Source organism: Phaenicophaeus curvirostris, chromosome 25 (assembly GCF_032191515.1).
Source record: "Phaenicophaeus curvirostris isolate KB17595 chromosome 25, BPBGC_Pcur_1.0, whole genome shotgun sequence".
NCBI classification, from domain to species: Eukaryota; Metazoa; Chordata; class Aves; order Cuculiformes; family Cuculidae; genus Phaenicophaeus; species Phaenicophaeus curvirostris.
In genome coordinates this window covers 1,900,081-1,924,640 of record NC_091416.1, presented here as the reverse complement: position 1 = coordinate 1,924,640, position 24,560 = coordinate 1,900,081, and the positions used below count along the sequence as shown (strand labels likewise).

The 24,560-nt window shown below is 53.3% G+C and overlaps 1 protein-coding gene across 1 annotated transcript in view; it reads right to left on the bottom strand.

Annotated features, from left to right (window-relative positions):
* The window catches only part of DSCAML1 (DS cell adhesion molecule like 1), a 113,368-nt gene that overhangs the window by 83,438 nt on the left and 5,370 nt on the right, over positions 1 to 24,560 (bottom strand). Inside the window, exons 2-3 of the mRNA XM_069876380.1 lie at positions 20,431 to 20,748; positions 17,615 to 17,761 (exon numbers count right to left, since the gene is read on the bottom strand). Of these exons, the coding sequence (XP_069732481.1) occupies positions 17,615 to 17,761; positions 20,431 to 20,748 (465 nt within the window). The remainder of the gene's footprint in view (positions 1 to 17,614; positions 17,762 to 20,430; positions 20,749 to 24,560) is intronic.

Below are 24,560 nucleotides of genomic sequence, written 5' to 3'. Positions count from 1 at the left end.
TCTAGCAGCTCAGTGGGTCCCATCGCCTCTCATGTTCAGCTGGAAACCAACTCAGATAACCTTCAGAGCGCTGATAGCTGAGCGAGCGGAGCAGAGATGGTATCTGGAGGGACGTTTTATGAAAGAAAAGAAGGGAAAAAGAGCAAGCTAGATAGAAGCGTTGCAGGAGCTGGAGACGCAAGATTTATCAGGGCAAAAGGGAAGTAGAGTGGGAGCTTCCAAACATCCCTTCCAAGGAAATTATGTCTCCAGGGAAACCTTGCTATGAGGACGGGCTGAGAGAGTTGGGGTTGTTCAGCCTGGAGAAGAGAAGGCTCTGAGGAGACCTTAGAGCAGCTTCCAGGGCTGAAAGGGGCTCAAGGAAAGCTGAGGAGGGATTCTTGATCGGGGAGTGCAGGGATAGGATGAGGGGAACGGTTTTCAGGTGAAAGAGGGGAGATGGAGATGAGATCTTGGGTAGAAATGTTTTGCTGTGACGGTGGGGAGGCCCTGGCCCAGGTTGCCCAGAGCAGGGGTGGCTGCCCCATCCCTGGAGGGGATTTTCAGCCCAGACTTTTTCAGCCCCAAGAGGTGCAATCACACAGCTCGGCAGCCAGGACCGTGCCCAAGCCCTGCTCCACCAGCAGCGAGAACTGATTTACGGCGCCTGCACGCGAGGTCAGAGCTCGATAGGCTTTCATCGATCAGTTAATTAAACCGAAGCAAAACAAACATAATGAACGTAAAAATCTACAGTCTCTGCCACGGGTTCAGGTGCCTCTGGAGCTGAGAGAGCTCCAGTTCAACCCACTTGTCTTCTCTCCTAACAAGGCAGGATGGGTGGGAGACCCAGGCAGCTCTCTGGAGCAGGAGGGATGTGCAGGGTGGATGGATGAGCGGTCCTATCTGCAGCACAAATAATAATAACGATAGCCATGGTGAATTTCCAAGACTGAGGCAGCACAGAGGTGCTAAATCCTGCCAGAAAGAAGTGCAGCTCCCCCCAAACAGGGGCCCAGGCACCTTCCGAGGGCAGCACGTGAAGCACGACACCGAAACGACCCGCCCTAACCATGCACAAATGCAAAAATCATACGAGCCTGTGAGATAAGTTCACGCTTGGTCACACGGCCCAGGAGACCCACACAAAGAGATTTAAATTATCGCTTTGTTTTCGGTGTTGATTTAAGCTGCCCAAACAAATAATTACGGTCTTATCTCCATCACGCAGCAGCATTAGCTGCAATTCATCATTTTTAGCTTCTTTGTTTCATACATTGGGTGTATACGTACAAATAAAAAAGAAATTCAGCCATTCGCGTTTCATAGGACGTTGGCATCGCAAGATGCTGTTGCCAGCACAGTGGAGACAGGCGTTTTGGTTACATCTGGTCTCAACTAGAACAAAAATATAATCTCCCAAAACGGCTTCCCTGCAGGGAAGAGAAACGCACGGGTGTTTTTTTTACAGCTTCTGGAAGTGAGACCATCGGATCCACGGGGCTCCAGATAGAGAAGTAACACTCAACGAGAGTGTGGATGTGGAAACAGGTGCCCCAAGCTCACCTGAAGCAGGGTGGAGAAGCCAGCCCAGAGCGAGCTGAGCCCCCAGGATCCCAAACTCCCTGGTCTTGTGCTGGGATGAGGCGAGGAGCCGGGCAGCACCACACTGAGCAACAGCACTTTGCTCCATGCCTGGCCAGGCATCAGGACCGAGGTCCTGGTAATGACGGGCTGAGCTCCTGGGGCACCACACCAGCCAGCAAACGGGGGGAAGGCTCTGTGGCAGCACCAGAACTGCACATTACAGGTCCAAGCTCTTTAAACCCCCTTCCTACAGCTGCTCTCTTGAATACGCTCCCTCGGTCAAGGAAACAAAATACCCCAGCAACTAAAAAAAAAACCAAGCCAAAGAAATCATCAGGGTTTAACCACCACAGGCTTAAATGCCAACATGACATCATGGTGCAGGGCTGCAAACCAAGCGAGATGGGGATCAGCAGGGGACCCACTCTCACCAGGAGCTGCAAAACACTGTTATCCAGCCAGGTGGATGCCAAGGCTCATCTCCCAGGAAAGCTAGTGTCAACGGCTCCTCCTGAACTCCCCTCTTGCTTCTCCCACCATGACATTCAGCAAAGCTACTGAGGTCTCCTCTGCCTGTACTGTTTAAGCAGCTCTCTCCATTCATGAAGATCTGATTTCATCCTGCCCTTGGGTGGCTGGAGAGCCAATGCAAAGAGGCAAACCCACCTCTGGGCCACACACTTTTCATAGAATCATAGAATCACCAGGTTGGAAGAGACCCACCGGATCATCGAGTCCAACCATTCCTATCAAACACTAACCCATGTCCCTCAGCACCTCGTCCACCCGTCCCTTAAACCCCTCCAGGGAAGGGGACTCAACCCCCTCCCTGGGCAGCCTCTGCCAGTAGCCAATCACCCCTTCTGTGAAAAATTTTTTCCTAATGTCCAGCCTGAACCTCCCCTGGCGGAGCTTGAGGCCATTCCCTCTCCTCCTGTCCGCCTTTTGGCTCCTTTCCTTCCCCAGCCTTCAGGCAGGAGATCCCCCACCAAGTTTCAAGTGGAATTTACACAGCATCAAACCGTGGCCGGCGCCCTCAGCATCCAGAGCACAAGAGGAGCCAAGCAGCTGCTCCAGGGTTTCCCGGACGGCAGGGAGGAATCCTGACACAGGCAATATAAAACCTCACCTGCCATCAATCTCACCCGGAGAGCCAGGGCAGCGGTAACTATAACTCACACACAATCGCTAGATAAGACACGACAGGTTATGCCAGAGCCCTGCCAAGAAAGATCACGGAGATGATTATGAAGTTAATTCTTGACGCCGTCGCGCACGTGTTGTACACATATTGTATGCAATAGCCATAGCTCTTGTTTAAACAACGGGACGTGCCAGGGTGTCTGATCGATTGTACAACAGCCGAGCTCAGGGAGCAGCGCGAAGCAGGTGGAAACGGGCCAAGAGGCGGAGTGCCTTCACCTGGAGAAGCCAGCAAGAATTGACTTGGAAGGAGCCGCGCGTCTCGCACCCCAACCGGCAGTGGGAGCACCAGGCTGGGCACCCGAACCCAGGGACGGTGAGAGCGCTGGGGCAGGGACCGTGCCCGGCTGCTTGGGGTGCCAGGAGCTGAAAGGTGCTGCAAGAGAGCTGCTCGTGGCTCCGTCCAAGGAGCATGGGGATGCTCTGCAGCCTCTGAGCAGATTTCTGAGCCCGTCAGCGGTTGCTCAGCTGCCCCACGTGCCGGACCGGCACCACTGGTGTGAGCAGGAGCTGAGCTTCGCCTCCCAGCTCCCCCAGCCTCTTATCACCACTCACATCCTTGCACAGCTTTTGTACTGGGATTCAAACAAGCATGGAAAACAAGATGTAGAAACTTTAACACTTCTGTATGCTCAGGAAGTGTGTATGAAACTGCAGCGTTAAACAAGGCACTACAATTACAGGCACCCATCGAGCGTGCGGCACCATTAAGTTCATAGTGTAACACTGCAAACAAAACACAAGAGATGCGAGTCAAATGGACATTAAATGACATACAAGAAGCAATCTCCAGCAGTGTCACCAGCTTTCGTTGCCTGCAGCACACTGCTCCTCCAAGATGCAAATGAGCTCTGGTTTACCGTGAGAAGCAGTAATCAGTCAGGGGCTGAAGGAGGCTCTGGTGAAGGCAGAGCTACAACTGCCACGAAGCTTCTCATTGCAGCTGCGACCAAAATCACCAGTGACAGGAAACAAAGATCTGTGCTTCTGCTTTACCAGCATGTGAATCATGGAATGGTTTGGGTTGGAAGGGACCTCAAAGCCCATCCAGTCCCAACCCCTGGGACACCTCCCACTGGATCAGGGGCTCCAAGCCCCATCCAACCTGGCCTTGAACCCCTCCAGGGATGGGGCAGCCACCACTGCTCTGGGCAACCTGGGCTAGTGACTCCCCTCCCTCACAGCAACATGACACCATGGTGCAGGGCTGCAAACCAAGCGAGATGGGGATCAGCAGGGGACCCACTCTCACAGCAAAACATTTCTTCCTAAAACCTCACCTCAATCTCCCCTCTTTCACCTGAAAGCTGCTCCCCTCATCCTAGGAGGAAAGACAGTGTCTGCTGACAGCCGTGCCCTGCATGCATATTTGCTTGCCCAGAGATGGAATTTACAGCCCTGGACACTCAGTGCCAAGGGCTTTGGGCAAGTGAAACGTCTCCCCTGCGAGTCCAAGCTGCCTGTAATGGATACCAAGGGCTGGGGGTGCCAGGCAGGGAGGGGAACGTGGGCAGAGGGAGAGGCCAGGGAGCAGCGGCAGCACCCGAGCAGGTGGGGAACCAGCTGGTCAGAACACGCAAACAACCAGTACAGCTCGACCACAACAATTCATAGTTTCAGAGCTGCCTTCCATGGAAAGACCCAGAACAGGCAATGGAGGCTCTGGGAAGGAATATTAAACACTGCAGAAACAAAAGGTATTGCTCAAGAGAAAACATAACAAGGCTGAAACCCAGCGTGGTGCAGCCTTCAGATGAAATGGAGATGAGCTGCGAATGAATTGCTCCCTCTGAAGGGAATTTCTGGCTTTTTAAAGAGGAAGGGCACCCATCCTTTCCGGCCCCTCGGAACAACAGGTACCTGGGGAAGGGGGGGGAGTGTAGTCCAGGGCTGCTTTCTGGGACCAGAGAGGCAGTTCTCTGATTATGCCATGGGCTACAGCACCCACACAGACCCTGCCATCACTGCTGCCACTGGGAGAGCCGTGCTGACCACCCTGACCTGCCAGGAGAGCCCAGCACCCACGCACAACTGCCCCACAGCCCTGTGACAGGAATGGGTTTGGAGGGCCAAGCCCCAGGGGTAGATAATGCCCAGTGCCTCAGATGCCCAGCTGGCAGGGAGGCTGAGCCAGGCAGAAGGTCATAAAATAGGAGGACAAGAGTCTGGAGCCCCAGGGGATGCATCTCCCCCCAAGCCATGCCCGTGGTCCTGCTTTACCCAGCCTTTTTGCACGTCCCATTTCTTGTGGTTATACAGAAATCTCAGTTTCCAGTTAAAAATAACCCCAGTTTCCAGCCCTCGAAGGTGCAGAGAAATATGACCTCTAAAAATTCAGAAACTGAAAGGCAAAGCAAATGAGTCCCAAATTTGTCTACGCTATAAACGTCAATTTCTTTTTGAAAGAAATGAATGTTTTTGATGAATGTTTTCTTGAATGCCTGCTTTTGGCGGTGCTGCCATCTGTGAAAAATCTCTGCCACGCTCGCTATTAAGATTTCATCCCCGAGAAGAGTTCATCGCTGCTTTAATAAATGGTTAAAAGATTGTCAGGAGTCCAAAGGGGCAGCAGCTTGCTCACCACAAGTGGCTCCTGTCACCAAGCAAAGCACCTTTGACTGATAAGCTTAGAGCCCAACAGACCACATGCGGCTCCCTCCGCAACCCTCTAACAAGCACCGTTTTCAGCAGCACTTTAGCTATGTCGGGCACTTAGGAACCTAATCCCTATTGACTCTGAATGAGATTTATATCCCTGAATGGCGCGCTCGCTTGTGAAAGAGGTCCAGGGGTCATTTAGAGCCTTTCAGGGATTTCACCCTATGTCCCCGAGTCGTTTATTAGCCTTTTAATACCTTTCATCAACAAAAGGCACAAACTCTCACCTTGGGAGCCCCCTCAGCCAAGCAGCAGCCGCCCAGAAGCCCTCACGAGGGGCTGAGGATGCATCCAACAGCAGGTTGTGCCCATCAACCTGGTGCTGGAGAGGCACAGAGCCCCTGCAGACAACCCTGGGGTGGGAAACGACATCCCACCCACCCCTCTTTGAGGCTGCAAAGCACCCAGGGTTCATCGAGCACGTGTGTCACAGCCCGAACACCAAGGGGCAGCGATCAGAGGAGCGTGTTAGCACCAAGGCTTCACGGCTTGTGAAATGGAGTCCTGAAATGGCTGGTGTATTTGGAGATTCTGTGCGTGACTAAATCAAGAGGAACAATAAGATCTTTTTCCAGATTCGGCAAACATCAGTATAATAAAAAAAATTAATTATATGCTTGAACACAGGCACCAGAGCAATGCCCTGTATTTTCTCCTAATTGTTCTCCAAGCCTTACAGAGCCACATTTAAATAAAAATGAAGCAGTTATTTAAACCGCAATTAAAGATGGGAGCAATTTATTTTTAAACCAGAACTATCGTCATCAGAGCAGGAGAGGAGGAAGAGGAGCTGCCCAGGGACCACATCCTGCGCCACGCTGGGCAGATGCCAGAGCCCAGAGCCAGGTACTGGGGCAGAGGGAGGCTTCCCAGCAGCAGCACTGCACCCAGCGGGTGCTCGGCACATCCTTCCACGAGCTCCTCCCAAAGGGGCGCAGGCTGCATCGCTCTCCGCGCCTGATCCTGGCAGCTGCTCCTCGCTGGCACCAACCGCAACGGCAGCAGCCCCAGCGCCCTCCGACTGGCACTCGCCTCGCCCCAGTCACCCCAGCAGCTTGCAAGAAGGACAAGGATTTGGGTTGTGAGCCCACGGAAAGGCTCAGCTCTTGCTCTGCCAGCTGCGAGCAGCTCCTCCCCAGCAAATGTGCATTTTCAGCGCACCACGGCCAGGCACTGCGGATGCGTTTCAGGGTGGCATCTGCACCACTGAGCTCATTTTCTTCTCACCAGGTGCCCCGTCACCAAAACCCCAAAGCATCCACCCAAAAGCCAGCCACGTTTGTCCCTGGGAAGTTCACCCAGGGACCTCAGCCCTCCCTGCTGCAGCGAGGTGACCATCAGACAGCGCCCTGGGAGCATCCTCTATGGAAAAAGGCTGCCAGGAGAGGGCTGGGGAGGGAGGAAGAGAAGCAACCACAACAAAAATCCACCCTCTCTTTTCATAAGACAGCAGAATTTATCAGCCTGCAGCCCTTCACATCTGTCTCCTCATACAAAATGAAAGAGGCTTTGAAAAACAGAGGAGATGAAATAAAGCCGCCTGTGTTGGGGAGCTGGCATCTCTGCCACTGTCACTGTCACCATGGTAGGAATAATGACCGTGATTGTCTCTGCATCTGCGTATGCGCAGGGAGGAGGGGGGAGGAAAACACACACCCGCACCCACCACCATCACCACCTTCCCCAGGGGCGAGAGCCCCAACCCCAGCTTCTACCCACTCGGGACGAGCTGGTCAGGCACGTGGGAGCCTCCCTGGTGGCCGCGTCAGCGACGATGACTTCAGCTCTGGTTCCTCTCCCTCCACCACGAGGCCCCAGGGGCAGGTGGCTCGAGCTCGTAAAAACATGCGGTTTGAAGAGTTTTGACCTGTACGGGTTTTTCACATCGCTTGGCTTGGCCGTAGCGATTATTGCTGCGCTGCCCTTGGGTAGGCGCAGCTCCCCGCAGGGACCTCGGGGTGGCAGGACCAGAGTCAGCACCCTCCTCACTCCAGTAGATAACAGTTGAAAGGGAAATAATAAAAGGAAAGGCAAAAAAGGGAAGAAAAAGAGGGAAAAAAGACTCAAGCAGGGTGGAGAACCTGAACATGCCCTCAAACAGCTGGTGAAGCAAACCCTCTCCCTCCAGCTCGGAGCTAGCTTCGGCCTTTCCAGAGGGAGTTTGGTGCTTCCCAAGCCCATCAAGCTGGAAGCAGCCTTGTAGAACACTCCAGGCAGAGGGGTGGCTCATTCCTTAGGGAAGCTGCAGCCCCACACGGACCCAGCCCTCGCCGCAGCCCCTACATCCCCCCTGCACATCGTCCTGTCTGGCACATGGAACGGTGATCATGGACCTAGCCTGAGGTGTTCCAGTACCTGACAAACTCGTACCCCAGAGGATTTCAGCTCTCCTTCAGCAGGAAGGTCTTTAAAATGCGCAAAAGCATTACAATTTAGCAAATTCCTCCTGAACAGGAAGATGAGACCACAGCCCTCGTAATTCCACGAGGAGCTGTATCCTCCCAGCAGGCAGTGTGGAGCAGCAGCAGGTTCACCGAGGCGCAGAAGGCACGTGTAGCACCAGATTTCATTATACAGCCCAGCTCTGCTCGTAGCTGGGCCCCGTAACCTTTCCCAAGGGCTGGTTCTCAGCAGAGAAGCCTCTCGCAAGGACACACGGTGAACGGTCTAAGGGTCTCCGAGCCCCACTGACTCGTCATGCAGAGAACACGCATCACCACGGGAGGTTAATCAGCTCCTGGCTGCATCTCCAAACCCTCCTGCCCAGAGCACTCCCCTTCCCTGCATGCACCCTTCTTCCCAATTTCCTGGCAGCCTCCTGCTAAACAGCAATTTCCAATTCAGAGTGCAACGGGAACAAAATCTACCCTGGTGCGCGGAGTCACCCTGGGACTCAGGGGAGTCCTCACCACACATCCTGCTGGCTGCTGTAGCAGACCGTTCCTCCATTCATCGTCTCCCACTGATTTCATCTCCCTCCTGCTCTCTCCACTCCAGCAATTCCTTGCCCATAAACCGTCTCAATCCACACACCAGAGTCATTGCGGAACGTTTGTGCCCAGTGAATATCAAGGTTGTTGTCTCCAAAAAGCCACCCTCCCCCTCAGGTAGCTCCCCAGCAAAGGGGCAAGTAGCAGATGCTCATCACCCTTCACTCTCAGGTGCTTCACAGGGGTCTGTGCTCATTCTCCTCCTCAGCTGGGATGGTTTGTGTGCTGAGATTAGGCAGCGCCTATTTACAGCAAGACTACAGCATGACCTGCCTGGTGCTCATTGCTCCTCTCGCCTTGAGGAGCCCAGCGTGGACCCTAAGCCTCTGGCAGCTTGGGCAGATATGGGGACAGCAGCGCAGTGTAGGAAAAACCCTCTTGCTGGGTCTGGGTTAGGTGTCAGGCAGATTTACAGCTCACCTGCCTCCTGCGGTTGCTCCAAACCCTCAGCATCCATCCCTCATCTCCACACCATTCCATTTCTCCCTTCCCTAAAGCACAACTGCTCCTCAGGGTGGCCAAAGATTTATGCTAACAATAACACAAAGGGGCGTCAGCTCCAAGAACAGCTTCTCCTCTTTAGGGTGCTCATAGATGAAGCTTTGAGCACCCTGATCCAGGGGAAGGTGTCTCTGCCCGTGGCAGGGGATGGAACTGGGTGGGTTTTAAGGCCCCTTCCAACCCAAATGATTCCACAATTCTACAATTTCATGCTTTGAAGACCGTTGTGCCATATTTGGCTTATGCTCTATCATCCTGCAGCGTTTGGAGTCAGGCAAGGACATCTCATGGGACTGGGATGCCAAATACTAGATCCACACCACCTTTCCTCCTCCAAAACCTGCCATCCTTTCTTCTCCACCCGGCAGAGAAAGCAGTCAAAGGCTTCCTAGCTCTGACCCTCTGATGGAGTGTTCCTGTCCTGCAGAAGCTGCAAACAGCTTTGGCTCAGGATGGCCCCAGCTCAGGTCCAGCCAATCCTTCCTTCGAGATCCACTGCTCAGGCAACGAGGACGGGAACCTGCAAAACCACCTCTCACACCAGGGAAAAGCAGCCAAAGCTGCTCCCAACCTTTCACCACAAGCGCTTGGTTGCACGGGACTCGCAAGATGCGAGAACCTCCTCCACCCTAAGGGCTGCATCCCAGCTGCTCCACAGGGGCACCTGTAGCACCACGGTGCTCACACCTCGCTGTTCACAGGCGTTTTATTTACGTGTTGTAGTCCCTTTTATTTTGTGTGTGCGTGCATGCGTGTGTGAGATTGTCTCCAACGTGACTCTGCATTATCAGGGCTATAATGAGTCCTTGTTAAAGTGAATTTGATGGAATAATTATATTAAAAAAAAACTGCAGGAAAGTGCTCTCCCCTCTTAAAGGGCAGGATCATCAAACGCTCTCGCCACATTATTTGCTGTCACACCTTCTGCTGCATCTGCTCCTTTTAAAATCTCTAACTCCGATCTGATCTGAATATATAAATCTGAATTATCACAGCAAAAGGAGATGTGCTCACACCTTTTTTTATCTGTTGCCATGGCGATTAGATAAAATTCACGCCAAGTCTCTGGGGAAGGATGAAATGATTTCAGACAGAATCTCACCCCACTTGGTGAGAATAACGCCTGGAGCTACTTCCCTCTGTAACAGGTCTGGGCACATGTCGCAGCCGGAGAGGGTGGCAAGGGATGGGGGAGAAGCCAGGACACTTCGAAGAGATCTCGGGATCGACAGGGGAAAAGGTTTTGCAGCACCCCCAGACAGGGAAGGGGAGGACGACGCTCGTTCCAATCACATCAGGCTGCTCCACGCTGCGACTCGACCTGTCCCAGGCAGGAGCTACAAAACGCAGTTGAAAAGGCCAATTCTTCACAAGCCTTTTGCCCAGTGGTCACAGCTTTCACGTCGGAGCTGCCTGTGCACACGCCGAGGAGGGAGCAGGGCAGGCAACGCAGGCAAAACCAAATAAAGATGCTAACCAGCCAGTAACAATCCCGGATAACTCATCCCCCCATCCCCAAACCACCACAGTGAAGAAAAACATAGAAACAACAACTGCCTTTCCCTCACCGTGTTGATTCTGTCTCAGCATCCAGCTTTCCTCCAGGAATAGGACGTTGATGTCCCACCCCCACAACAAGCCTATTGATAAGAGGACAATGCTGAATTATCCAGGTCCTGGCTCTTTTGCCCCTTGGATCGTCTCTCCGTGCCCCGGCGCACGCAGCACCCTGACGGGGAGAAAACACTGCACCCATAAATCCTCCCCATAAATCCTCACTGGGTGTTTCATAGCCTCACGCTGCATCCCCAGAATCACCACATCCTGAGACGGATTGCACCAAAAATTTGTGTACAGTTACACTTCTAATATTTTAGAGGAAAATATAACGGGTGGCAGATGTTGCAGGGTACAGGAGAGAAGAGTACACAACTTTTGGTGAACTGCAAGAAATATATCATGGTTTTGTTTCCCACATCACTAAACAGCTGCTGAAATTGATTTAAGAATCCTGCAGATGGACTTGGGTGCTGCAGAGGATGGGGCAGAAAGGGCTGCTCAGGTCAAGTTAAGCTCATATCTCAATCACCACAGATGGGTACAGATATTTTTCAAACTCCTAAAAGGCCACTGTTTGTTCGAGAACAAACTCAAACACACCTAAAGCTTCACAGAACTCAGTTTGTTTCAGTTTTATCCTTCTGGCAAGCTTTAGAGAAAGGACTTAGTGGACATCCACCAATGACTAAGTATCCTCAGCCCTCAAAGGACACGTACGAGGGTTGCTGAGAAAAGCAGCACCCTTAGAAACGTCTGTACCTTGGGAAGTGCTGTATTTAGATCTTTTTCCAACACAATCTATCAAGTATGTGACACTGAAGCATCAAATAGCAGCTCAGCTCAGGGCTTGCCAGTCCGGTAACGCTTTACTGCCTCCAAATCACTGCTCTCCTGCGCTGCCCTCGCGAGCAGGCGAGGCAAGACGGGACGACAAATGCCATCTGCTTTCCTTTGCAGCTGAAGTGATGCTGGTTACACTCACGAGGATGCTGCTTTTGTTCTCCAGGGACACCGCAGAGAGCCATCCTTGCCAACATCATACCTGCACGTCCCAGTGACACCCACACCCCAGCCAAGCTCACAACCTCCCAAAGCAAATCCCACCACGCTCTTGGGATGGAAGAGTTGCACTGCTAGCTCGAAGGATCAGAGCCCAGCGACACCACACAACCATCCTCGGGACCATCCTTCCCATCTTGGCAGCACAACCTGGGCAGGGAAGGTGTCCTGGCCAAGGTAGGGAGCCTGGCTATGTCTATAACGCATCACTGAGCCAGCTGAGGAGCAGCTCGGGTGTAAGCAAACAGGCACACATCTGCTCACAGGGTCACGAAAGCCAAGCAACGCTCAAACGAACACATTGGAGCAGAGGAGGGGCTGATGGCTGCTCAGAACTCCACTCTCTCCAGCGTCTCCCCACATCACCGCTTGCTTCTGTGATCTGCAGCTGGACACAGGCCCCAGGAGTGCCCACGTACATCAGATCCACAGCAACTTGCCTGCCATGTGCCCCGTTCAGCAGGACCTGGGGCTGCCAACATCAATTTACAGCCACACAATGCCTGAAGAGAGATAAGACAGTGCCCTAAAATCCCATTTCTGTGCCACAACCACCACAACGTGGTGGCTAAAGCAGCTTCAGTCGTGTACACAACACAGTTCATCCAGGACAAATAATAGAATTATAGAATAGTTTGCATTGGAATGGGCCTTGAAGACCATTTAATTCCAACCCCCTGCCATGGGCAGGGACATTTCCCATTGGATCAGGGGCTCCAAGCCCCATCCAACCTGGCCTTGAACCCCTCCAGGGATGGGGCAGCCACCACTGTTCTGGGCAACCTGGGCCAGGGCCTCCCCACCCTTATTTAGAAGAATTTCCTCCTTATGTCTAGTCTAAATCTGCCCCTCTCCAGTTTATACCCATCGTCCCCAGTCCTGTCACTACAAGCCTTTGTAAAAAGTCCCTCCTCAGCTTTCTTGTAGAAAACCATCCGTGCGTTTGAGGCTCCACGTTACCCAGCCTGGTGATAGTGCTTTAGAAATAAAAAGAGCAGAGTTCTTAAACGGGCTTGTACCAGGGGTTTCTCCCTCTTTCCTTACGGAAAAGGGAGAGGGGTCTGTAAAACATTCTGCTCAGCTGCAGCCCTCCCACCCCCCTCTCCCTAAACACACATCAAGGTTCATCAATAGCAGCAGAGTTTGAAATCACAGCCCGTGTTTGAAGTGCTACCTCACACGCAGCCCCCGATTCCGTAAGCACGGCTGCTTCGCTCTGAGTAAGCACTCGCCTACATTAAACACCAGAGTCCTGCGAGCGGTGCTGCGTGTTGCGACAAGGCTGCGAACGAAAGGCAAGATTGATTTTGATGTGAGCACCAGCAAAGAAAATGGGTTTTTGAAAACCCTATAATTTCTAGGCAACCCTTGACTTCACTAAACACACATTTTTAGACTGCAGCACAGTTAGGTAGGCATTAAACAAAAATGAGCTGCACTAATGATGATTTATGTGCAGGATAACCTTCCATAAAGAATTTATCTTTGATTTCAGGGTAAGTTACAGAGTTGCCGAGTTAACCAAATCATGCAACTCACCACCCAAACCCCTGCGGCAGCATCACCACGCGCTGCCCTGCAACTGCTGAGAGAGCTCTCCCAGCACACACAGACAGAGGGAGATGCTCTTGGGAAGAGATGCTTGTGTGTCCCCAGGAGATGCTCTTGAGAAGAATCACTCGCTGTGTCCCACCACAGCAGCCTGGTCCTCACAGTGGGACACCCAGCAGCACGATGGGATGGAGAGGTTCACGCAGGCACCTCAACAGCAACGCAACCAGCATAAAGGACGTTGTAGTGGGGCAGGTGCTGGTCCCTTCTCCCAAGTGACAAGTAGTAGGGTGAGAGGAAACGGCCTCAAGTTGCGCCAGGGGAGGTTTAGATTAGGTATCAGGAAATATTTCTCCACTGAGAGTGGTGAAGCCCTAGCAGAGGCTGCCTAGGGCAGGCGTGGAGTCTCCATCCCTGCAGGGGTTCAAAAACCTTGTAGATGTGGCACTTCGGGACATGGTTTAGCAGGCACGGTGGGGTTGTATTGATGGTCAGATCTGATGATTTTTTCCAACCTCAACGATTCTGTGATTCTCCAGAGGGGCTCCCTGCCAGCACAGCATCTCCAAGGAGCATGGCCAACCCCAGCCCAGCCTCACAGAGCTCCCTCACCCACCAAACCCCACCGAGAGAGCAGCGGGGCTGGTCTGAAAACACACAGCAGAGACTGGGAGCCCTGTAAGTCCAATTCAGCATGAAAAGAACCCAAGGAAGCCGACAAAAGGGCACTCAGCCCATCACGGAGCCAGAGGTCCCTGCTCGCAAGAGCAGCAGCCCCAGGGGAAACGCTCACTCCTCATATCCCTAAGCTACAAAATATTTTGGTTTGGTGAGGGGAAACCCAGAACGCAAAGGAAAGCAGATGTTTACTATGAAAATATTCACTTTAAAAGAGTTTTCTGCCACAGGGAGGCCTGGATGGAGACTTGTCTCACCCTGAACGTTAGGAATGAGCATCCCCTCCTGCCCCAAAACACACTGGGGAGATGCCTGCTCCTCCACAGCAACAACGAGAGGAAAGGTTCACCAAAAAACCAGCAAGCTTGGGATGCTAAAGCTAGGAGAGAACACCATGTCATGCAGCCAGCTCTAAACACAGCTGGGATGCACTCCTGGAAGAGCCGCAGCACTGCCACACACCTTTTGAGGGGTGATGGGAGGAGCGCTGTGCCTGCACAACTGCTTGATCTGACAATTCCGAAGGCACATCCGCGGCTGAAGGGAGCTGCGAGGCCTCAGCACCACGTTTCAGCTCTTCTCAGCCTCAGTGCCATTCACCGCGAGCAGCAGGGATGCCTTCCTCCTCTCCCTGCCTCCCCTGCGCAGAACTGGGACAGAAGCACAGGTTCACCAGAGGTCAAGGAAAAGACCATGTTTTTGGTAACAGCAAAGCCAATTTTAGCTCTAACACAACAGTAATAAAAAAAACAAGCTTCAGGCAGATACTATATTTGTAATCCAACAGCAAAACATGTTTGCTTGTGTTGACTCCGCACTGTAACACAATTTATATGTTCTGTCTTTAGGGTAATTATTGCTTTAGAATGTTAAAATCGTTCCACTCTAATTAAATCATCATATTAAAAAATCCACTGCCACAGCAAAGTTGGGAACAAGCCTGGTTAAGACCACGCAAATGCATGTGTGCTTGGTTGACAAACTTGCTATGGAGCAAACCCACCACGCTCTGCAAACACGGAGCACGGGCAGCGCTCTGCTCCGTCCTGTGGAATTCCAAGCGGCACGAACAGCCACTGCCTTTCCAGAAAGCCAGAGCTGGCACGGCACTGCCAGCCGCCAAGGAACAAACATCACAGGGTCTCATGTTGATGGGCTTCACCGTGCCCTCGTCATCAAACAGCATCAGGCTGTGGTGGGCAGAGCATCACCACCTGAGCACCTCGCCGCCCCAGGGGATCACAGACTCATAGACTCAATATCCTGAGTTGAAAGGGACCCACGAGGACCATCGAGTTCTGTCCTTGCACAGGACAACCCCAACTTTCACTTTGTGTCTCTGAGGCTGTTGGACAAATGCTTCTAGAGCATTGTCAGGTCTGGAACCGTGACTGCTTCCTAGGAGCTGTTCCAGTGCTCCACCACCCTCTGCGGGAAGAAACTGCTCCTAATGTCCAACCTAACCCTGTCCCAGCATCTTCCTGCCATCGCCTCAGATCCTATCATTGGTCACCAGAAAGAAGAGCTCATCACCTGCTCCCCTTCCTCCCCTTGTGAGGAACCTGCGAAGCACAACCAAGTCTCTCCTCAGTCTCTTCTCCAAGCTGAACAGACCAAGTGACTTCAGCTGCTCCTCATACAGCTTCTAAACCCTCCAACTTCACAGACACAAACTCCTCAGTCCCGCCTGCAGTACAAAATCCGCTTTGCGCTCACACAGACAACTGTTTCCCGGTGCCAAGCAGAGAAGGGCTGGCAAGGCTGTGGTGCCAGCCTGCACCCTACCAACGAGTGCCATGCCTCTTCCAAACACCAGCTGGCCTCCAGGTAAGCCCCACCAAACACAGATTTAGACAGGCTCCTCAGACCACCCAGAGGTTTCTCACCTACTAAAACAAAACAGACTTTTCCACAGCGCTCCAAAACACCCTGGAGTGCCAGAAGCTCCTTACACAGGCTGGTGCCCAAGGAGGCCATTCGCTAAGCAGAAAAAACCCTCCTTTTTCCAGGCAAAAAGCTGCTGTGGACATGGGCTGGCTGCCGATCAACGCAAGCTCATCGCTCTGAACATCCATCCGGGGAAGACCACGCTCCTGAGGCAAAGAGTTTCATGCCGTATTTCATCCCGAGAGTGTCAGAAAGGGGTCAGTGCTGGGGAGGAGAGGCTCTCCCGACTCCGTCCTGACCGCGGGAAGCAGCTGGCTTCTGGCCCTGGCGCTGCAAGCCGTGACGGGCTCTGCGCCAGCGAGGGTGCAGCCTCTGTCAGGAGGGATGCCTGGGTTCCAGGGTCAACCGCTCAGCCCTGCTCCCCTGCCCACGCATCACAGCCCCGGGGACTGTTGCTCACAGAGCATCGTTTCCCTTTGCCTGTCTCCGAGCCCACGGCTTGTGCTGAGCCAGCAGCTCAGCTGCACTCAGAGGGCACCGACCACCAGCAAAAGAGCCACCACATCCCTCGACGGAACTGGCCGCCCTGCTCCAGGTGAAGTCCTTTGCTTCCTAAGCTCCATAACCAAGAACCATCCCTGCAAGAGAGATTAGAGCAAATCGCCTCTCACGTTTGGTCAGCGGCTGCCCCAGCAGGCACCGGGCTCGCGCTCCGCTCCCGGTGGCATCTGCCCTCCTGCATCTGCTCCCCACAGCGCTGCCAGCGTAGCAACACTGAGCCCTAGAGGAGCATCAGGACTTACTGACCTGTGAGCAAATATCAAGCGCAGAGCGTTCACTCTGGGCAAAATCCTTTAATTCTCTCTGGATCCCCCCGGGGACAGCAGTATTGATTGCTTTACTACCAGCTTACACATGCTGTGCCGGGTAGCCAGCGCTGCCATCAATACCGGCTCAGAGGAGGGAGCCAAAGGGTCACCCTGGTACACGAGGACACGAGGCTGGCCCCATGCTGCGCCCAGCACCTGCCCTCAGCCCCAGCGCTACCTCAAATCCTCTGACAAGCCCAGCAGGAGCCAGAGCCCACAGCACCGGCACGCTGCCCACAGTTGGCACAGCTCAACCTGCAGTTTGCCTGGTTCCTCTCCCCTCACATCGAGCTGCAGAGGTGCCGGGGAGGTTGTGTCCCACCTGGTTGCTTCTCCTGCCTGGTCCCCAGGGCTGAGGACAGACCCCCTGCTTTCAGGTTGTCTCTACTCCCATGGGAAGCCAGGGAGCTCCACATCTGCTCCAAAATCACAAGGAACTACCCAGGGGCAGAACACCCAGCGCTGCAAAGTCCCCGCACAGAGGTGGGCTCTGCTGTCCTTCCCGCAGGTGTATTCCCTGCAGATCAAAGCCAGCGCTGAGGGGGACACATCCCGGGCCACGAGGCAGCTGCATGGGACTGCGAGGCCAAGCATCTTCCAGCATGAGGAAGAGGCACACAGAGCTATTTTTACTGAGCTTCCTTCCCCATGGCTGCAGCAGTTGTGAAAACTTGCAAGCGAAGCTGCAATATTTACTCGTGCATCATCCTGACGACTTGAAAATCAGTTCTGACTGCAGGACCTGGGACACGGACAGCACAGGCAGATTCTTTTCCTGCTGTCAAACCTGAGCTCCAGGTACCCGAAGCGAGCTGGCATGGGAAAAGCCAGGACAGAGCACGCGCACTTCCACCAAGCATCCATGAGACCAGGAGTACACGAAGTACCAACCACAGCACCAGGACCCTGAACGCAACACGTCTGCTCCCAACACCAGCGTTTTCCAGCATGAAGCAGCAAGATGATCATCAATAAAACCCTTTGCTTGGGCAGCACAGGCACAGATAAGCCAAAAAACACCTTCCACGACTCAGTTTCCCACATGGCAAAGCAGATCAGATTTTCCAAGAAGTACAGCAGCTTCTCTCTTACCTGGGATGATAGAAACGGTGTCTTTCTCCCAGGACACAACACTAACGTATTCCTGCACTGAAGAAGGGATGAGGCACTTGAAAACAGCCACGTTTCCACGCATCGACCTTTGGTCCTCCACCCGAACGGTGTACGGTTCCCTGAAAACTGTAGAGGAAAGCAGATGGTTGGTAGCATGACAGTGCTGGAAGCAAACACACTCCTTTTTGCTTCAATCCCACGTTTCCCAAACAAACCAACCCACCCAGCAAACTGCTTCTATCCAAAACACTTGGCCCACCTTCTTAGGGAAGGAAGCGGTTCTCTCCTTTGGAGACCGCAGCTCAGCATACAGAGGGTATGTCCTGATGCTGGGACCCTGCAACTACCTCCAGCATCATCAGAGCTTGCACTCCTGGATGCGTGCTGGAAATGGATCCATGAGGCACCTGGGAGAGATGGCCGTGACACAGCCTGGCACCCTCCCGGATCCTCTGCAAGAAGAAGGTGATCATTTTCCAATCCGTGTCCCCACCAGGTGCTCTGTTCCTCAGGGAGATGCACATCCCATTGACAGCTCCTTGGACCAGTGACAAGGGACTCCCCAGTGCCACAGCCCTCCAGCAGCACTCACTGCTTGAACTGGATCCACCCCAGTCTCTTCAGGAAGACAAAGATGTCACCATACAGACACCATAAACTTCTCAACGTGAAGTATAAGACACAGGGAGTGCAGGTACCTCTTTCCCATGACAGTAATTGTGCCCTGCAGGACGTTGGCACCTGGGCATCACTATCAGACAAGCATTCATTTCATCCTTTAATGACACCCCTTGCCAAAACAGAAGTGGCTCAGCAAATCTCCTACAACAGAACCCCTCAGCAGCCCCCAAAAGGGAGACGTGCTCCCTGAGTGCAAAGCACCTGCTCGTGATGCATCGCACACCTCGCACAAACACGCGAGCAGTGAGGGGGTGACAGCATTTCCACCTTGACTTCCCAGGCTCTCAGGGTGCCCTGCTGGCGCTGAGGTCAGAGCAGAAGCAGGGGCTCATCCCAGGCTCCCTGCAATCCCAGGATGCTCGGTCACACACCCTGGCTGTCCGGCAGGAGACCAGCGTGAACCACACATCACTAAGTTCCAAGCTACCTTCACCTCTCCTGCCTGCTGCTCAGACTCTCTCCTAACATGCAAACCTCCCGCTGTTACAAGGAAAAGCAGGGAAGAGGGTTTGGAGCAGCCTCCAGCTCGCTCTGGTTATTTACCCGGTGCCCTGGCAGGGAGGATGAGGGTCAGTGCCTAGAGGACGCAGGGAGAAGCCAACCACGAAAGGGACTCCAGCGCCAAAGCAGATTAGCTGGCAAAAGCTTCCTTAATCACATGGAGAGGAGGTTTATTCACGGGCTTTAAAGGCCAGCGGGGACCAGGGGGAGCATCCAGCCTGACCTCCTGCATGCTCACCTCCTTTGTGACTGTCCCAGCTCGGAGCAGACCTCATGGATGGGCACCCACGCTCACTCCCCGTGGCTCTGACCCACACCAACCTCCACAGCCTTCTGGCTTTCCACTGGCCCAGGGAATTATTCCACAAGAGAATAAATCCTGCTATGGTAATGTACAGCCACAAGGAGCACACTCAAAACTTCCCATTGGCAAGAGAGATTTGCTCCATGTGCTCACCGCCAGCTTTTCCAAAGCTTCCAGGGAATTTTTTTCCAGATCCTCACATTTTCAATGGTATTTTCTTTCTTTACAGCTCTCCCCGGCTGCGCTTGGTGCCCTGCCGTGACGTAGCACTGGAGAGGGACTGGGATGCAAGACGACCCGGAGCAAGCAGAAGCAGGGGCATGTTTCACAACCATTTCCAATGGCAATAAAGCTAAAGCACTTCAAACAAAGCCACAGCTGGAGCCACCCTGGTGGCCCTCGGAGCCCTGTGTGTGGGCCCCTGCTATGTACTCAGGCCTCCTGCTAATTGCACCCCGCACACAGGGATGGACGGAGAAGGCTGGCTCCCAGCTAAATCCCACTGACAGGAGGCATGCATGCAACCCAGTATTTAAAAAGAGGGATAAAAGCCAGGACCCGGCTCTGGTACTGACTTCCTACGATCCCAAGGAAGTGCTCAGCACGTGGGAGAAGAGCGAAGCTGCCTTGGCTGCTCCCCATCTGTTGCCCTCCCTCTTCCACCCAGCTGTGGTTTATAGGTAACCTGATAGCGCTGGTAAATAATTCACCCTGCAGAAGGGGGTTAATACCAATTTACTCCGCAGTACAAGGTATTAAAATAAAAAAAAAAACCTGTAGTCACTTCTGTCGTGTTCCCTCTGCTAGCCCCACTTTTAATAGGTTACATAATGAAGCCATTCCTGGGCTATTAGCCCTCCTCAGCCTGGTCAATAATTTACTATAATGGCTTCTGGAATCAGCTCTTTGCCATATTCCTCCTTTTTTCTTTGCTTAATAATCCTTAGCAGGTTGGGGCTGGATGCTATGGTGGGAACGGGGAGGCTTGAGGAGGGCTGCGGGACACAGCAGGGGTCTCCCCATCACAAGCAGAGGTGGTTTGGCTCTTCCTACAGCCGTGAAAAGCTCCCACACATGACTGAGTGAGACAATATCGGTTCAGAGGGAGAGGACCTCTCCTGCTTTGAGATTGCAGCCACACCAGTGCCTCCAGGCTCTTGCTGGAGACCCCCAAGCTGCACATCCCAGTCAGCAGCGTTACTCTCCCATGGCAAGGTGTGCCTGATAGGTCAACCAGCACACCGTGGAGAAGATCAGATTAAAACCAGCCCCTCTCCCAAACGCTAGCGCACCCACAGAAGGCTCCTACCTGCTTTAACACGGATATTCGGGCTCCTGATTTTGCCAGCCGAGTTCTCCGCAGTGCAGAAGTAGTCGTTGTCGTGGATAAAGCTATTGAAGGCTGATGGCGAGAAGGGGTAGAGCTGCAAAGTCCCATTGGCATGGACGTGCCGGATGTGGGGCACATCGTAGATGTCGTCGCCCGTGGCCAGGTACCACCGGAGGACGGCGCTGGGTGACCCTGCTGCCGGGCAGGGGATCACCACCCCCACTGTGCTGGAGAAGGTGACCTGCTGGATAGAGTTGTTCACAAAGTAGAGGCTAGTTCCAACATCTTCGGCATGTGCTGCGGAAAAAGCAGAGGCCACAGGGGGCGAGGGGGTTACTGCAGGGATCTGCAACGCCCACCGGCACAGCCACCCCGGATCCTGATCCCTGATCATAGAGCAGGAGAGCGGAGGAGCATCAGTGCATGGGCTGGAAGCATAAAGACCATCTTGCTGGCAGCACGGATCAGGGATCACAAGCACCTCATGAGAGCAACCAGGGCTGTGCAACCCAGGGTATCCCTCGCAAGGCTTCTCCAGGTGGCCACACTCACCCAGCTGGCTCTGAGAACATGGTCTGACCAAGCACCCACAGCTCTGAGAACATCCGTGTGCAACAACAACAAACCAACAGTTTTTCCTGACCACCCCAGCATCCCCCAGCCCAGAGCTGCAGAGAACAAGCACCCCTGTTCCTCAACAGCACCCCAGCCTGCAGCTGCCCCTCGGCAACGCTGACACATCCAGCACAAGCCTTCCCAAGCAGGGCAGAGGGCTTTGCCGCTACCCTAGTGCTGCCTCCAAATGCCACAGCAGCAACAGCCCCCAGGAGAGAGGCAGGACAGCTGGGTTCAGAGCTGCTCCCAGCTCCCAGAGTTGGAGGAATCCCAATCCCAGCCAGTCCTGAGCCTGAGCTGCAGCCTGGCATCGGGCATCCCTGCACCACCCACGAGCAGACTGAGACACACGGGGTTCAAGGGCACAGTCCAAGGCAGAGCTTCCAGCTGCCAGGATGCCCGGGAGCAGCTTTTCCAGGCACTGCGAGCTCTGCAGAAAAGCGCTTCCATTCTTCACAACGAGGGAAGGGACCTATTCACCCAACTCCTCCAGTCTCTCCTTCCCACTCTCCAGGACCATGAGCTCCCCCTTCTCAACCAAAGCAGGCAAGATTGCCTATAAATAAGGATGAGGAGGCCCCCAGTCACTTAGATCCATTTTCTTTTTTTAGTCGCACTCTTTCCAAGTGGGCGGAAGGACAGGGATATAGAAAGCGGCCCTCGGTGGGTGTATTAATAGCTCTGGCTGAGAACGCTGCTCGTGGTGCCGCAGAGCCAATAAGCAGATCACTACCGTGCCATCAGTTCAAAACGAGTCACGGGGGACCCTCCGTGACCTCGATTTCTTAACTTGGGGAGGAGGGGACCAGAGTACAGGGAAGAAGGAACGCCTCATCCACATGAATAGCATCACCTCGGATCCGTGGTTGCTCACCTGCGGAGAGGCTGGTTGAGCATCACTGGCCAAGCCACTTGCATCTCCCTGCAAATCTTCTTCCAGCTCCCGGTGGTGGCGAGCACATAGCTGTCCTGGCTCTCTCTGTGCTGTTCCAGCCCAATCCACATTATCCTCAACCAGGTCAAGATGGGAAACCCCAAAAAACCTCCCACACCTTCCCAGAGTGGAGTCCTCTCCACCCTTCTCCCAGCTGGACACACAACCTTGCGCCTCTTTCAGCATCCATGAAACCACAAGTGAGAGCACCTCGTTCTTGCTGTGTAGTCTGCACCAAATCATCACCTAAAATGACAAAGGTTCCTCTCCTTTCCCTACTCATCCCACGTCAAGAGTGTTTCACAGCCAGAGCTGCCCAGCAGACCCATTCCTGGAACAGATTAGCTGACTAGCAAGGTCCAGTGCTGCCACCACACACAACACAACAGATTTATAGGTCAAGAAAGCATCTCCATATGTCCCCACACACCAGCGTGTGCAGTTCCCTGCATCCATGCGCAGGTAGGAGTAGACAAAGCCATTTATTTTCCCTCCCTCAGTGACAAGCGCCAGCAGAACGATGGACCAGAGGAGCAGAGTGCTCCAGCCGAGCCTCCCACGCAGCAGTGCCAGGCTTTGCAGAGCTCCGGGGCCACCGCACGGCTCTGCAGATGTCATTTTGTGACAACTCCAGGCTGGTTTGTCGTCATGAATCAGCATTTCCCTTCATCAGAACAGCACGGTGCTTCTCCCAAATACATGAAAGGGGGGAAGGGGGGTGGGAAAAAAAAAAAAAGAAAGAAAAGAAGCACGTTTGCAGGCAGAGGAAGGAAAACAAAGCACGTGCAAGCAGCAGTGTGCTATTTGTGGCAACGCCTGTCGCTCGAGCAAAGCAGAAGATGGCTGGAGCTGGGGCGTACAAGGCACACAGCAAAATCCACCCATCGCCCTGTTCGTTCAGACCAGGAATATCCTGCTGGGCTCAGCACCCCCATCATCCACCTGGCTCTGCCCCAGGGTCCCTCCAGCATCTCCACTCCAGATCTCCATGGCTTGAGAAGGCTCCTGCCATGACAAAGACCGGAGAGCAGCCACAGACTGATAGGAAAATCTTCTTCCCAGGCAGTGCCCAAGAAGGTTTAAGAGATGGATGAGCGAGGGGCTGGGGCGAAGAGTGGAAAAATACCTCATAAACAGAGAAATCCAGGTTACCCATAAAGCTTTTTTTCAGGTCAAAGGGGGAAACGGATTTTTAATAGAAAATGGAAGTTATGGGATTGGCAATAGTTATGTGACAGACGCATAGAGTTAAATCCACATAATCTCCTTTACCATTTAGCATTGAGCACCATCCTAATTCCATGTTTCATAAAACTGTCTCCAAATCACCGAGAGGGATTAAACATTTAGAAATAGCTCTGCAATATTTTTAAACCAGAAATCACTGCTCACATCTGGTCAGATGTGCTGACCCTAACCTAAATATCGAGGGCATTAATTCACCAGGAACCTGAAAAAGAGGAGGCTAGAGGAGCCAAAATGGAACAGTTTCTGCTGGGGGAAAATGCAGCGACGCAGGCGCACGGCACCAAACGCTGGAGACCAGCCTGCCGGTAGCTGGAAGCCACACAAAGCCCAGCACGGAGCCGGACACAGTCTAGCTCGCTGTGAAAGGCAGGTATTTTAAGTTATCAGAGTGCAATCTTCTTAAATTGTAGTCGATTACAACCTAGAGGTATTGAAATATTAATATCTCTCTCTGAGCCAGGAGAAGCAAGTCATTTTGCTATCATCCCTTTGGAATATTTACCGGTTTTGATGGCTGGACTTGCCAAACTCTAACACCGTCATCAGCAGAGCCAACCTGTACTGGAAGCTCTCATTTGCTAACTCGCATCTAACAAATGATAAGGCAGAACGACCATAAACTGACCCCAGGGCTCATCACCGAGCCACAGATTTCTTGAAGAGGCAGCCGAGAGGTAGGTGCGAGTCCTGCACGAGGAGCAGCACAGGATGAAACCTCAGCCTGCGCGGGCACAGAAATGCCATCACCTCCCAGCAGCACAGCCCCTCCGAGCCTCCAACCTTGCAGAGAAGAGCCTGTCCCTTACTATGAATCAGAGAATCATTAAGGTTGGAAAAGACCTCCAAGATCATCCAGTCCAACCCCACCGTGCCTGCTAAACCATGTCCCCAGGTGCCACAACCACACATGTTTTGAACCCCTCCAGGGATGGGGACTCTGCCCCTGCTCTGGGCAGCCTCTGCCAGGGCTTCACCACCCCATCAGTAAAGACATTTTTCTTAATATCCAATCTAAACCTTCCCTGGTGCAACCTGAGGCCCTTTCCTCTTGTCAGATAACTTCTTCCTTGGGAGAAAAGGGATTTAGATCTGGTTTCAGACATCGACCAGCTTTGTGCCAGCGCCAGAGCTGTTTCTCCTGAGCGAAGAAGCTACTTCCACCTGTGACGCACACACATCACCTGTGCTAGCACACCACTTGCTCAGAATCCCACATGCCAGCCCCAACCCAGCGAGTTTCTCCAAGCTGAGCAAGTTCTGCGCACCAGTAACTGGGTGAAGACCTCATAGAGACGGGGAAAAAGCTAAACAA